Here is a 13,995-nt window from a genome sequence, read left to right on the forward strand (position 1 = left end):
GGGAGATGAACAGGTAGCTAGAGCACCTGCATGACTGCCTCCCTGAGAGACTGACACCGAAGTTTCCCAGCAACCCCCGGAGGACCTCGCGCTAGCCCCGCCTGTTCCTCTCAAACAGGAAGACGTGGAAATGAAACCGAGGCGTGTTGGTTTAGTAGTAAATTAGGCTATTGTACATGAAACAAACACCAGGCAACAATTACGGCCTGATGAAGACCTCATCCACGGTGAGCTTGACAGCGGTTGTATAGGCAGCCTGACGTTAATGACATCACATTGGTGTAATACATGCAGCAGAATGCTGATGGGTACATAATGAAACATCAGCAGAGCTGATGTGGCGCACATGGGCAACATTTGGAAGGACGTCCCTGCAAAGTGGAGATATGGAACAGGGAGGTGGATGTCATCTGGGTGTTATTATATCAGCAGAAGGTAACTACTGTCTTCCATCTACGCTGACATATTTATGTCCTGCATGTATGACCGTCCACGCATTGTTTGTCTTCACGTCACTGGTGAGAACACATTTATAAACGAGTCCGGGACGTGCCTTCGCGGTGACACTCTGTGTGTTTGTGTCTGTGTGAATATGTGGCAGTGGTGTAGAACAGTGGCCATTACTTGCAGTCACAGGGGCCTCCCAGACAGAGTCTCGGTGGTTCAGGAGGGCAGATGTGCTGCATTCATCAAACTCACACTGCCGGGGTCACAGGAGAGACTCACACACTGTGGATGAGGGATGGCAGAGCAGAGGATGTAACCCCACGCTCCACTTTACTCCACATCACACCAGCCACCACCCCCTACCGGCAATGGAAGGCTTTTTTTTCAGTTTATGTTTTTAACAGCTTAACCAAAACTGGATTTTAGGGATAGATAGTAATGTCCCTAAAATCTCCTTGAGAGCAATGTCAGATTCCAGATCAGAGCAGCTAATGTTAGCCTTTGCTCTGATATCACAGTATAACGCTTCAGGAGCTAGTATTGTCTATTATATCTCATTTCTATTTAAGAGGAAAGCTGTGCAATTGTAGTACTGCAGAAGGAGCCACCTGTCATTTCTTAATATTTTGCTTCCAAGCAGCCAGACTTTCTTCCTTTTCAAAAGATGATGACTTTAGTTTTGCTTGTTTGCCACTTAAAACTGAGCTTTAAATCATTAAAACATGAAAACTTCAAGAACCAACTTCAAACTGTATCTATAGGTGATTTGTTACTTGCAGCCAGTCACAAATGCAGCACAGTCTGACATGAAATAGTCATTTTGCTCCAATAAACTGATTCCCAAGGAGCTGCTACAGGAAAACTGGCATATCTGAGCCGTGTGTGTCCTCAAGAAGTTTGGGGGACAAAAGAAGACATGGCAGTCTGATGGGCTGGACCTCAACCTCACTGAAGCAGTGTGGGGTCATCCTGACTGAGAACAGAACAAAAGGCAGCCAACATCCAAAGAAGAGCTTTGGGATGTCCTTCAAGATTCCTGAAATACTTACTACTTAAAGAAACGACGAGAAGGTTTGTCTAAGATGGTTCAGGCTGTGTTAACTGATCTGGCCCTATACTGCGCTTATGTTTCAATAAAACATTGCATTGGTGAGAATAACAGAATAATCAGTATTTACTGACAAGCTTCTAAGTGTTCGCTGATATGATAATGTTTGCTGAAGCAAAGCAGCTCAGATAAATAACTGTGTGGGAGTGGTATAATGACAAGGGATGAGCAACATATGGCGGTGTGTATCCACAGTGTGTGTGTGTGCCTTAAGTGAATGTTGAGTAATTCATCCAGGTGAATGGAAAAAACCCTGCAGCCACAAATTTCACACTACATTTCATCCCAGGTCAATTAAGCATAATGCTCTGCTGCTCTGCTGGGTCAGTGGCTGGAAAAAAAAAAGAAGATGCTTATATTGGTTCAAGGCCTCGTGACGTTATAAGGCCAGCAATAGTTTGTCAACTCGAATTGACCTTGGGAGTAGTGTTTGTTTGTGTGTGTGTGTGTGTGTGTGTGTGTGTGTGTGTGTGTGTGTGTGTGTGTGTGTGTGTGTGTGTGTGCGTGCGGGGGCGGGGGGCAGTGAGATAATGCTGCTCCTGCAATAACGCAGAAGAGAAAAAGATGAAGTGTCGGGGTAAAAACTACCCTGTCATGGGCTCACATTTCTGACTTTGCTTGGACGATCAGTGCACTCCTAAATCTGCCCGGGGGTGATAGTTAAGGAGAAGGGTGAAAAAATGAGGGGAAACGGCGTGTTTGGCCTCCGACTGTCCCCTCTGAGCACGCTGGCCCCATGTCCACCACCTGTAATTGTGCTTTGATTTACGCGTTGTCAAATATCCCCTGTGACAACACCTGCTGCCGTTAAAGCCCATCAATAAATGTTGGGGTGAGAGGTCATTTAATTTGATTTTTACACCTCACACTTGGCTTTCATTGCCGTGACCATATTTTTCCTTCTTTTTATGGTATCTTCATTATTTTGTGTGGAAAAGCGATAAACTGTCAGTGACAGGAGGCGGGCGGCCCACTGGTGCTGGATGAGGCCCACCCCAACAAAACACCAAAGCGGCAGCTCACTGCATCGGTAAACTCTTATTTTCATGTCTGTTAGTCACGGAGATTGGAATGAAAGTCCAAAGCATTGTGATGTTAAGGGAGCAGTTTTCATTTTCTGTGGCAGTAGCACATAAAACTTCCTGCATTTGAGAGCTATCTGTTCTGATAAGGCTAAGTAGGCAGTCAATACTCTCTTTTAGCATTCAGAGAAGAGGCGAGCCAAATTAAAAGACATGTCCAGTGTAGAATGAGTTTATATAAATCCTTTAAGGTCAGATTTCATTTAGCGTGCCCTCTGAATTACCACTTAAAAGCTGTGACGGGTGAAATATGAAAGAACTCCGGGCCGCCGCAGCGTTTGTTTTTTCCTTTTTATTTCATGACCCTCTCTCCTGTTTAATACGTCTCTGGGCTTTTGAGTAATGCTGAGGAATACGCCGGCAGCATGTCGAGGGGAGAAGCAAGCCAGACAGAAAGGTTCATCACCTGCTAAAGGTAGTACACAAACACATCCCGGTCCCCCATCTGCCGACACCACACTGATAAAGTTACAATAAAGAGATACTGAAACAAAATCAATGCGGATGGAGGAGGGAGACCGCCCCTTGTGTGTGCGTGCGCACCAGGAGAGGAAGAAACTCATCTCCAGATGCACAGCACAAACATTGCACGCACACACAAACACACGCGCACGCCGTGCTCCTCCCATTTCTCCACTGGAGCAAGGCCCCGTGGCGCCCCTTGACGCCACGAGCGCCCGGAAAATTTAATCTTCCCAAATACTCATCAGGGCTCTCCATCGTCCTGCCGTGACAGCGCCGGGGATAATTAATTATACAATTTCGATGGGAATATCGACTAAACAAAGCTATTAATCATAGCAAAAGTCAATAGGCATGGACACATTCAATCATGTCCCAGCCAATGATTACTCCTCTCAAAATACAATAATTATTTTCAAGAGCAGCCTCGAATTAAATTTCTGTCAAGCCGGTACAAGTCTTGCAGTTGATGAAGGATGCAATGGATTTTTTTCCCTCTCTCCTTCCCAGTGGAGGAGTGTGAGGAGGGACATTTATCCTTTTGGAAAGGTAGTTTGTTTTATAAGGATCATAACATGGTGTGTTTAACTAGACCATGACCATCAGATTATCTCTGATGCCCCCATTATGTCATCCATCTTGTCTTGGGGAGGAGGTAGAGAGGGAGGAAAGGAGGAGGGGAAAAAAGGGGGAAAGGGGTACGTCAGCCTTCAAGAGCAACTGTTTCATAGTCAGGATTCGCTGATCAAACTCAATGATGTCTTCCAGTACGGTGGATGGGGTCAATATCTGCCGGAAGATATTGATTAAGGCTTTTTAAGATGCTCGTATAAGGGAAACAATATCAGAGCGTATCAAACCTGATCATTGGAAATGCTTCATATGCTTCATATATGAAATGCTTCATTTAGTCAAGTGTGTGAAATTTTGGGTTAAAAAGAAGACGAGGGAAAAAAAGTGCAGAAGTTGAGGAAAATCTCACTATCTGAGAGCACTGAAGTGATATTTTGGTCAGTTTGAAGCGGGTTGTATGTTGGACATATGTGTGGAGTTTTTAAAGGCAAAGCAATATTACCAGAAAAGGGCCACCACAGGGGCGCATTTTTGCAATCTAAAAAGAGCTCCAAAACGAGGTTTGAGCCTTTTTGCGACTGTTTGAACGCGTGTCAAAGCAGAATGTTCCCTTTGCTTTGTACCATCTGTAAGTCCAGCTGCAGGTAGCGGCGACAACAAGCTCGAGCTCTATTTTCCAGTTTACTGGTGCTAACAATTTCTGCTCAAATGACTGTTTGCTTGAAAAAAGCAACCTGGAAGCCAGCTGCGTCTTTCTGAAAAGTTCCCCGACTTTCACCTTGAAGCGCTCAGATCGACTGTACAAAAAAAACAGGTGGACCGCTCAGAAAAAAGACACCAGGTGCAGCGCTGTTCTCCAAAGGTGGCCGCATGCACCCGAATGCACTCTCTCCATGTTCGGAACACCTGGCAGACGTGTGGCAGACACCCATATTCGCACTTTTCTGTGGTTAATACAACACGTTAGCGGGATGTAAATATGACTCGTGCATGTTTTATGGATGACATTGCTGTAATTATTCTACTAATATTTTGTTTTCAGGGAAATACGAACATCTGTTCAGGTAAAAAAACAGATGAAAAACAGCCTTTTGGTGTTTACAGTAGTGTGTCTTTAGAATAATAATATCAATCAGTGTATTGTGTAGAAAATGTAGAAAACAAATCAAAGCACTTTTCCATTTTACACTCCAATAATGAGGTCGTTTTCCGTCCTTATTATTCCTTCTGGATATAAACCTAAAGCGGGTTAATAAATGATAACTCTGATTTATTACCCAAGGCTTATGTTAAGTTTTTATATCATGTGTCCGACAACATTAATAAACTCCGTGCTTCGCAGTTCATTCTGCTGATGTGTGTGTGTGCGTCCTTCGTGGCGCATTTAACAAGGTCCAACTTTGAACTACTTAACGTAATATGCAGCCATATAAAAAAGCAGAATCGTTTCTGCCGCACACACTGAACACACAGCCTTTCAACAAACTGTCTCATCTGAAAGTTATCTCAATGGCTTTTGGCCCCTGGAGCGGGGACAAACTTCCCTCTTTCCTCCAGTGTAAACTGAATGGAAACTCCAGGAGGGAGCCGATGCTGACTAGAGTGGATCTTGGTTCCACGCTAGGACTAGATCCAGGAAAATTGGTTCCAGGGCGTCGACAGCTCTTTGTTGCCCCCTGGTTTTTCTGGATTAGGCCGATCTTACAGCTGGTTAAAGAGTAGGAACTGGGTGCCAAACAAGTCCAAGAACTGAACTATCAGACCAAAAGCCACTGTATGTGAAGGCATTAGCCAGTGCATGACTCATGTTAGCAGCTACAAATGACTTGTTTGTGCATGGGCTTATTTTAGTCTCTCTTTATCTACTAAAAGCTATTAAACCAAATTTAGTAACTTCAATGGATTTTTCATGTTCTCTTGTGCTTTGTCCATTTCACAGATAATCAATTTAAAATGTTATAGAAAAAAAAGAAGAAGAAAAAAAGGCAGCTGCTATTTTCATTCAGGACAGTCTATGAAGCCGATAGACGGAATTGAATTTATGATAAATTACTACAACAGCACAGATGAGAGAGCATATGAACATGAAGGGTTGGGATGTAAAGAGGTGACTTACTAGATCTTTGCTTTCTCGGAAAACGTCCTGGTTGACATAATAAAAAAGCTTCTTTTCAAGTTGAAGAACAACCTAAATCAAAGGGGAGAGAGAAACGGTGCTCTGATTAATAGCTATACTAATGAGAGGTGCACTTTGTAATTAGAGAACTAATGAACAGTGGTGATCAGCAGGAGCAGACAGCACACTCACACAGTTTCATGTTCAAGTGTTAACCTGGAAGATCTCAGAAACATGAGCAGAAAATGATCAGTCTTTAAAGACTTTATTCAAAATGTCCAGAAGTAGTTCCCAACATTTGTTACAGATTGATGTCCAACATTTTTCTGAGGGGACAAAAAAAACCCAACAACACATTTTTCATTGCCTCACATGTTTGGGTATCTGCATTTACTGCCAACTCAAATAAACCTATCAGAAGCTGGAAATTCTAATTTTCTACATGTCACTGAATGCATGATCAGGAGTTACTCCATCTATGGAATTAACTTGTAAACTTAGAAGCAAAGTAACTCATAAAAGCAACAGTTCTTAACGGTTAGCCTTTAAAAGAGTAAACAAAAACAAACAAAAAAACAGGAATGGAATATCAAAGTCCAGTTTTTTTAATGGAGTCTGGATATGGTACTTAAGAGAGGGTTCAGTAACAACTGTCCAAACTGCAGATGAGACAAATGTAAGAATTTGAGAGTAAAACTGCCAGTTGAGTATTTCTCTCAGTTTGGTGGATGGCAGTCTCAGTGCATTTGCTGTATGGACTATTGTTCCCTCTCGGGTGATTTGCCGTATGCCCTGTCATACGTAATAATGTGCTTGAAGGTTTATGGAGTTACACCGATCTCAGAAGAAGCAGAACCTGCGATTGAGACGGGTGGAGCGGAGTGAGTGGTTCATTCCATGCCCTAAAACTGCTCAGTGTGAATAGAGGTTTCAATTCATGGTGGAAAAGAGAGCTATCGTACTGTATGTTTGCCATACTTTGAGCACAGCATGTCACAGATATTTCATGAAGACATCAAGAAATTGTGTGTGTGTGTGGGGGGGGGGGGGGTGGCATTTAGTGGCATTTATGGTTTAAAATGTATTAGAAAGTTGTTCAAACTTACGTTGCGGTCATTTTCTCTTTCTCTGAATATTAGCCTGTCAACTTCATCGGTGTTGTCGTCTCTGACAGTCTGAATGGTGGCAGTAGAGCAGAGACTCTGGAGGTGAGAGGGGTGAGAGAATGAATGTTAATGAAAATAAGGGCAAAAAAGCAGGGAAAGAAGTTATAGGTCAAACCATATCGCAAATGTCTGACAGAATATTTACTGTAATATTTAATGTTTATGTAAAAAAAAACATGACTGTGAAACTTTGCCAGGCTGCATTCAAGAGGGTTTTTTGTTTTTTTTTAAAGAATCATTCCACAGTCTTCCCACCTCACTGTCCCTCCTCTTTATCTGGCTCTATGTACTGACCCCCTGGACTGTGTGCATGGTTAAATTCCGCTTTGTGGACTCTCTTAACAATTAGTTAAACATTCGGCCATCTGTGTTTGAAGACAGTTGAATGAGGAAATCCCTCAGCCAGAGGTTCCCATACCACACAGCAGAGACCGAGTGAGCTGATTGAAATTCAAAGCACAGATTAGATAATCGGGTCAAGCCAATACAGGGAGCAGAAAAAGGCTCTTTAGACTCAAATGTCACAAATCAGTCCTGCTGCGGCCACGAAGAAATGGCACAGCAGATTAGAACAAACACCGTGCTCCGAGAGAAAGTGGAACAACTCCTCACAGCCCCCCCCTCCACCGCCTCATCCCCATTTCTTCAAGCTTACCCCCCACTCCCCAAAAGCAACTTTCTAAAGCCCTAACAAATCGCTCCATCTTTCACTCATTTAGGCCATCCAAATGCAGGGTCAATATGGTCCCCTGGCAGCCAAATGCTAATGCGCTTAAGAGCGCTTAAGCAGCTTTGTGCAATGAATAGGCCCGAGAAGGAGCTAGTGAGAAGGGCGAGAGATACCTTCCCCATCAAAAAGTCATTGTAGCCACAGTTAGCAAAGACAATCGCAGAAAGTTATTTTTGCTTTCACTCAGAAATGCACCAGAAGAGCCATTTACATATTTTGGCTAATTATAAGCAAACAAAAAAAATAAATAATCACATCACTTCCACATAGACAAAAAAAAAATGTGTTGAGCTCCAATTTTTAGATGAAAAGCTTTTTAATGTAGAATTTGTTTTTTTTGTTTTTTTCTGGATTCCACAACCACTCGGGGTCCTGTTGTCCGCTCTGCAGGTCCAAATGTCACTCAAGCAGAAAAGAAATCCCTGGCCACGTCGCAGTTCCCACCACAGCCATGAGCTCACGCTGCTAGCTGGCAGCACAAGCATCAATATTTAAAGGACAGACATAACCTTCATTCATGTTGAAGTGATTTCAACAATCCAGTAAGCAATGCTTGAAACAAAAACCAGCCATGAATGAATCTGTCCTCTAATGTTGGGCTGTGGTACGCCTAACTGATTCAAGATGATAGAAGACACACATATACTGTAGCTTTCTAGCGACAGAAGAGGTTGTTTTTCAGGAAATTGTCTTTTCGAAGAATGATTACACTTTCAATTCCAGGCTGAATCAAACTATTCCGGCTTCAGGGAAACGTGCGACTCCAGCTGGAATAATGGGGGCAGCAGACTCATTCAAGGTGTGTTTTGCATGTACTCGGGGCCTTACTGAATAGACTACAGCATGGCTAATATTTTAAACAAATCAAAGTTCAGCAGTTCACTGCTGGTGCTCTTTAGGTATGCAGTGCTGTACATCTGCATACTGCTGGGTGCTGACAAGAGAATGATTGATCCACTCATATGTTCAATGACTGAACAATCAGTGTGTCAGTGCAGTTGGTGGTGGGTGATTGCGCCTGATTGATCACAGCTCTCCTACTGTCCTCTGCGGACAACACCCCACTCCTCCAAACACGCACAGAGCCTCGGCTCATCCCGGTGCCGCCGTCATAAGATCCACGCAGCAAACACTGAGATGGGAGAAAATGAGAACCCCATGCTGTCACTTAAAGCCATATCAGAGCGGTGATGTGTCGTTCCTACTGCCAGCAGAGCCCAGGTGCATGTGTAGAAACTCTGAACAGACAGCTCCCTTCAAAGCTGCTGCTCCTTAAGCACATTACATGTGGACATGGTCTCACTGATCAGCCTAAATGACATTACCATAATTCATGTGGCTGCAATTGGCTCTTCATTTGATACAAGCCAATTAGTCTGCAGGAGGGAGAAGAAGGCAGGCAATGGGAAAATATTAACAGGCAGCTGTCAGGAAAAGCAGCTGTGGTACAGAGGACAGTGGGGATGTCTTCACTCCTGTGGCCTCTTTAACCGATCTTGCAGAGTGACTTGGCATTGCATCTCTGCTTTATGGGTCACAGGTCAGCGCTGAGTGTTTGCAGAAGGCCAGAGGTCGGGGGGCTGGGATGAGAGGTTGCTGAGGAAGGCACTGGCTTTGTGCATCAATGGAGGATAATCTCATGACTCTGGAAGGAGGAAGCGGCTGTTTAAGGGAGCTCTCTATTCCAGCTGCTCTCCTTAGAAGAGAGGTTAAAGCAATCTGTCCCACTTCAGAGAGCTAAGACACACACACATTCAAGCCTTCTGTCTATGGCCCTGCCAACAGATGGAGGCCATCCACAGTGCCCACACTGAATAAAACCCATGTATAACACCATGACATTGCTCACAAGGTGCTTAGAAAGTCATCAGTTAGAAATAAAAGAGACGAATGGAAAGAAGAAACGGCACCACTAGGGCTCACTGTGTTAGAGCATTTGTTCAATTCAAAGTCAAAACTTTAGTTAGTCGGACAATAGACGTCATAAACTGTATGTTGCATTTTCAGAACACCCACAACGTGCCACAGATGGACAAGCATACACAATCCATTCCAATCGCTATAGCTTATACAGTCATATCAGCAAGAGGGTACATCCACTATTCATTTTAAGGTTTTACATCAGAATTTAACAAATCATCTGACCCTTTCTGGGTCAATACAACCCCAGATGAACAACAACACATACTAACAAAAAGTGTGGGGAAAACTAAGTACGCGCCAATCTTCCACTGCATTTCAATCAGGTCGCTTCTGGACTTTACCATTGCAACACCTTGATTCTTTTCTTTTTCAGACATTCTGTTGTAGATTCGCTGCTCGTCGTTCCGTTTCATGACCAGATTGCAGTCAAGCTATAGCTGTCGTCCTCACATTTGACTCGAGAACACTTTGGTATTCAGAAGAGTTCAAAAACTGCCAGGTGTCCAGGTCCTGTGGCTGCAGAATGAGCCCTAAGCATCATTCCCCCACCACCATGCATGGCAGTTGGTATGATGTGTTTGCGCTGACAAACATCTGCACTTTGGTCTTGTCAGTTAAATGGACATTATTTTGTTTTGGTTTGTTCAGATACAACCTTACAAACCTAAGCTGTGCTGCCAGGTTCTTTCTCCTGCAGCCCTTCCAAACGAGCCGTACTTGCCCGGCCTGTTTCTAATTGTACTGTCACAAACTTTAGCATATAACATGCTAACTAAGGCCTGCAGAATCTGAGATGTAGTCTTGGGGTTTTTGTAGTTTCTCTGAGCATTTCACGGTCTGACCTTGGGGTGAACTTGACGGGAGGTCCACCTCTGGGAAGATTAGCAGTCGTCTTGAATATTTTCTACCAGTGAAAAATCTTTCTCACTGTAAAATGTAAAATGGACTGAACAGTTGAAGATCAAAAAAGATCACTGCTGGTGTTGTTCCTCCTTAACTTTGTGTTAAAACACACCTGAATGCTCCAGACCAGAATCACCTGGACCCTAGTTACCCATTTAATCCCTTTTGATCCTTGTGGATGCAGTAAGGGTGTACTTCTGCTATTTCTGGATTTCTGAATTTGTGATAAAATAAATAATAAATGGCAACTTTATTTCATGACCAGGTGAGGATCGGGTAACTAAAAAAAAAGTCCTGATATGTAAAGGTCCTGATATAAACTGATACGAAAGTCTGATATAAACTGATATGACTGTATATTCCATTGTCATTCCACTCAGTCCTGCAGTGATTTCGACTGAGATCCCATCAACATGCATTCAGAACGCAGTGATTAAACTTCAATCGGGCAAAAACAAAAAGTGTAAGACTGTGTACAGAAACAGACAGGATGAGTGGACAATGAGCTAACTACTCATTCTTCATTACGGGAGGTGGTGGACAGGGGCTACTCTGTGACAGCAGGGGCAATGGCATTGTCATAATGCACCATTATTTGCTTGCTGCCGTGCAAAGCAGAGCTTCCAGCAGATTTAAGGTGTGCCAGCGGGGCTGGCAGTTCTAGGCCTAATCGCTGAGCGCTCCGATCACTTTTATTCCACTCACTATCGTTCATCACGCCTGTCCTGCACGCATGAATGTGATATCAACCTGAACGGGGTAGAAGGGGGCATCCTAAATAGGCAACAACAAATTTAGCCTCCTACCTTCCTGCCAGCTATTACAGAGGAAATCCAGTAAATCAGCCATGACCCTCCCCACCCCATCTGACTGGACACAAGCCAGACTTAACCACTCCTCTCCCTGTTGCTGGCTAATTTAATACCTCCAAACACAGTGGATTCATCGTCGACACACACACACACACCAGGGTAGGGATTCAGCTCGGACGAGAGGTGAGAGGAAAGACATTATCAGCCACACAGTGAGCCTGTTTGTGACCCACTGGTCAGCAGATGACCCCAGTAAACCTGGCTTGTGTCAGGACACAAACTCTCACCCCTTCCCATGAACTCGATGAGCTGTGTGAGAACTAACGTTGAGAGTGGATGGCAGTGTGTGCGTCGTAGGAGGTCTCCTAACCTGCCACGCCTTCACCCAAAACGAGCTTGAAGAGGTAAAAGGGCGTGCGAGGTAGTGATAATGTGCCCTATTTATCTTGTGCATTATAACATATGGGAAACTTCTCTAAAAACAATGGCATGCATTGAGGGCTGCCATTCTGCCTTTACCTTCAGAAACCGACCAAAAGCATTTGTCCCCTCTGAAGGATAATGGACAGGCCACAAATCATTCAGGACAACAGGACGGAGGGGGGGGGGGTGTGTGCGCATGTGTGTGCATGTGTGTGCGTGAGAGAAGCTGAATGTATGTGTATGTTTTGTGTTGGTGTGTGTGTGTTTCCCCCTGGTATTTAACTCCTCTGTTGGCCCATTCTGCAAAGCCCTGCAGGACAAATTGCCCTGCATGGTTGTCTTTGAGAGGCAGTGCAGCGCGCAGAGAAAGGGACAGGGCTGAAACACAGGGAACAGGCCTATAAAAATTCATCACTTTGACCCCGGTGACCTCCCACTACTGGGGGGGCTGCACGCACACACGCACGAGCATGCACCACCCACCCGAGTTCTTAGTCAGAGCTCGGACAAGTCATTCACACATTATCTCGAATCATTTTCAGTTAGGTTTCGAGCACTTAAACACAGAAACTTAAACAAGACGGCCTGAGCCACAGAAATGTACAACACCTCCTGATCTCTACATTTCTTTCTCTCACATATGCCCTACACAAGGAGCAGACACAATGGCTGAGGAAAAGCTTTCCACACAGGAAAAGGCCACCAGATGCTTCATTGTGACTGTGCCTCTGTGTAAAGAAGTGGCAGTAAAAGGAGGGTGGGCTCTCCAGAGGCATATTAGTCCCAGTAAGAGGAGGACATTGTCTCAGGCAAGGTTCTTGACACATTACTGCAACCTGTACAAAGAGGACCTAATGAGAGATTTAATCAGAGAAACCTCCCCTGCCACTTTTAGTCAGCACTTTGAAACCAAACACGGCAGATGTCCGCAAGACTGTTTAACGTACCAGCTTCTCTTAACCTCTCAATAAGCCCATGGATGCTTAAACTGTTCAATAGCCATTCATGTGACTGTTGTTGGCGGCAGTTGTGACCAAATGGGCTCTTTGTGGCCGAAGCGGCGCAGCCAGCGGCACTGCAGTGGTTCAGATTTTCTTTTTAACGCCTCAAACTTACAGAGGGAGAATGAATTCGCATCTAGCCATGAAGCAATCTTTGTAGCACATTTAAATATAACCACAAGCACCACAATTGATGAGAGTATAAACACTTACTAAGCACCTGAAAACACTGCAATCTCATTTCATTTGCGTTTTCCACTGTAACTCTAAGTGGGAATCAATTGAAGGAAACAGACAGTGAGGCAATCTGTTGTTGCCGAGTCAATTACAGTGTATCGAAGATCCGATCGGTGATTGGTGATTAGCGATGGTCCAATGAGCATTCAGAGGATGCTGACTTCATTACTCTGGCGTTCAATAAAACCAAGCCGTTAAAGTTTGTTTCCGTAGGCTTTGAAAGTGACTGGAGCTTGGTTAGCCCCGTACACAACACACTCAAACCCAATTTCCAGAAAAGTAGGCAAATAAAAACTTAAATCTGCGATTTGTGAATTCCTTTGAACCTTCGTCTCGCAGACAAAAGTACGGAGGGAATTATTTCTGGTGTCATTAAACCAACTTCACCGCAATTAGAAAATAGAAACAAATCTCGAATTTGATGCAGCAACACCTTCAGAAAAGTTGATATTGAGGCATGTTTAGCATTTTGTTATGAGACCCTTCCTTTCCTTGGGACCAGAGCACATCAATTGCCATTCTTTGCAGAAACTAAGATTTCAGATTGTCGGTAGCCGTCTCCTCATAACAGCCACACATTTTCAATGGGAGATTGATGACGAGTGCTGTAAGGAAGGCCACTCAAGCACACATGGAAGCCCCGCATATGTAAATTCTTGTTGTAGAATGAGGTCATGCACGGTCCTGCTGAAATGACACCATACCTCGCTGGAAAAAAGTTGCTTTGATGGTAGCTCGTGTCTCCACAAATTTCAAGTATACAACTCTCCATCACTGGAACCCTCGCACATATGCAGGTCCTCCGTGTGATAGGCTCCATTTCGACCCATCGCTTTTGCACTTTATGCTGATAACAGGGGAAAGCCACAGCCTATGCTTGCTTGGAAAAGCTGGGCCTTTGTTAGATGCTGCTGTGATACCCAATCTTGGCACCCTCACCTCTCGACCTTACAGAATGGCATTCCTCCTACATTCTGTAAACTCTTCTGTCTCTTTGCCTTAGAGTTTGATG

General features: G+C 44.1%; 1 protein-coding gene across 2 annotated transcripts in view; it reads right to left on the bottom strand.

Annotated features, from left to right (window-relative positions):
* Positions 1 to 13,995, bottom strand: part of inpp5a (inositol polyphosphate-5-phosphatase A) — a 132,028-nt gene that overhangs the window by 18,516 nt on the left and 99,517 nt on the right. For both annotated transcript variants that reach the window (XM_072391439.1, XM_072391440.1), the window contains exons 10-11: positions 6,895 to 6,990; positions 5,789 to 5,860 (exon numbers count right to left, since the gene is read on the bottom strand). In XM_072391439.1, the coding sequence (XP_072247540.1) occupies positions 5,789 to 5,860; positions 6,895 to 6,990 (168 nt within the window). The remainder of the gene's footprint in view (positions 1 to 5,788; positions 5,861 to 6,894; positions 6,991 to 13,995) is intronic.

Source organism: Leuresthes tenuis, unplaced genomic scaffold (assembly GCF_036924035.1).
Source record: "Leuresthes tenuis unplaced genomic scaffold, fLeuTen1.0.hap1 SCAF_8, whole genome shotgun sequence".
In the NCBI taxonomy this organism is placed as follows: Eukaryota; Metazoa; Chordata; class Actinopteri; order Atheriniformes; family Atherinopsidae; genus Leuresthes; species Leuresthes tenuis.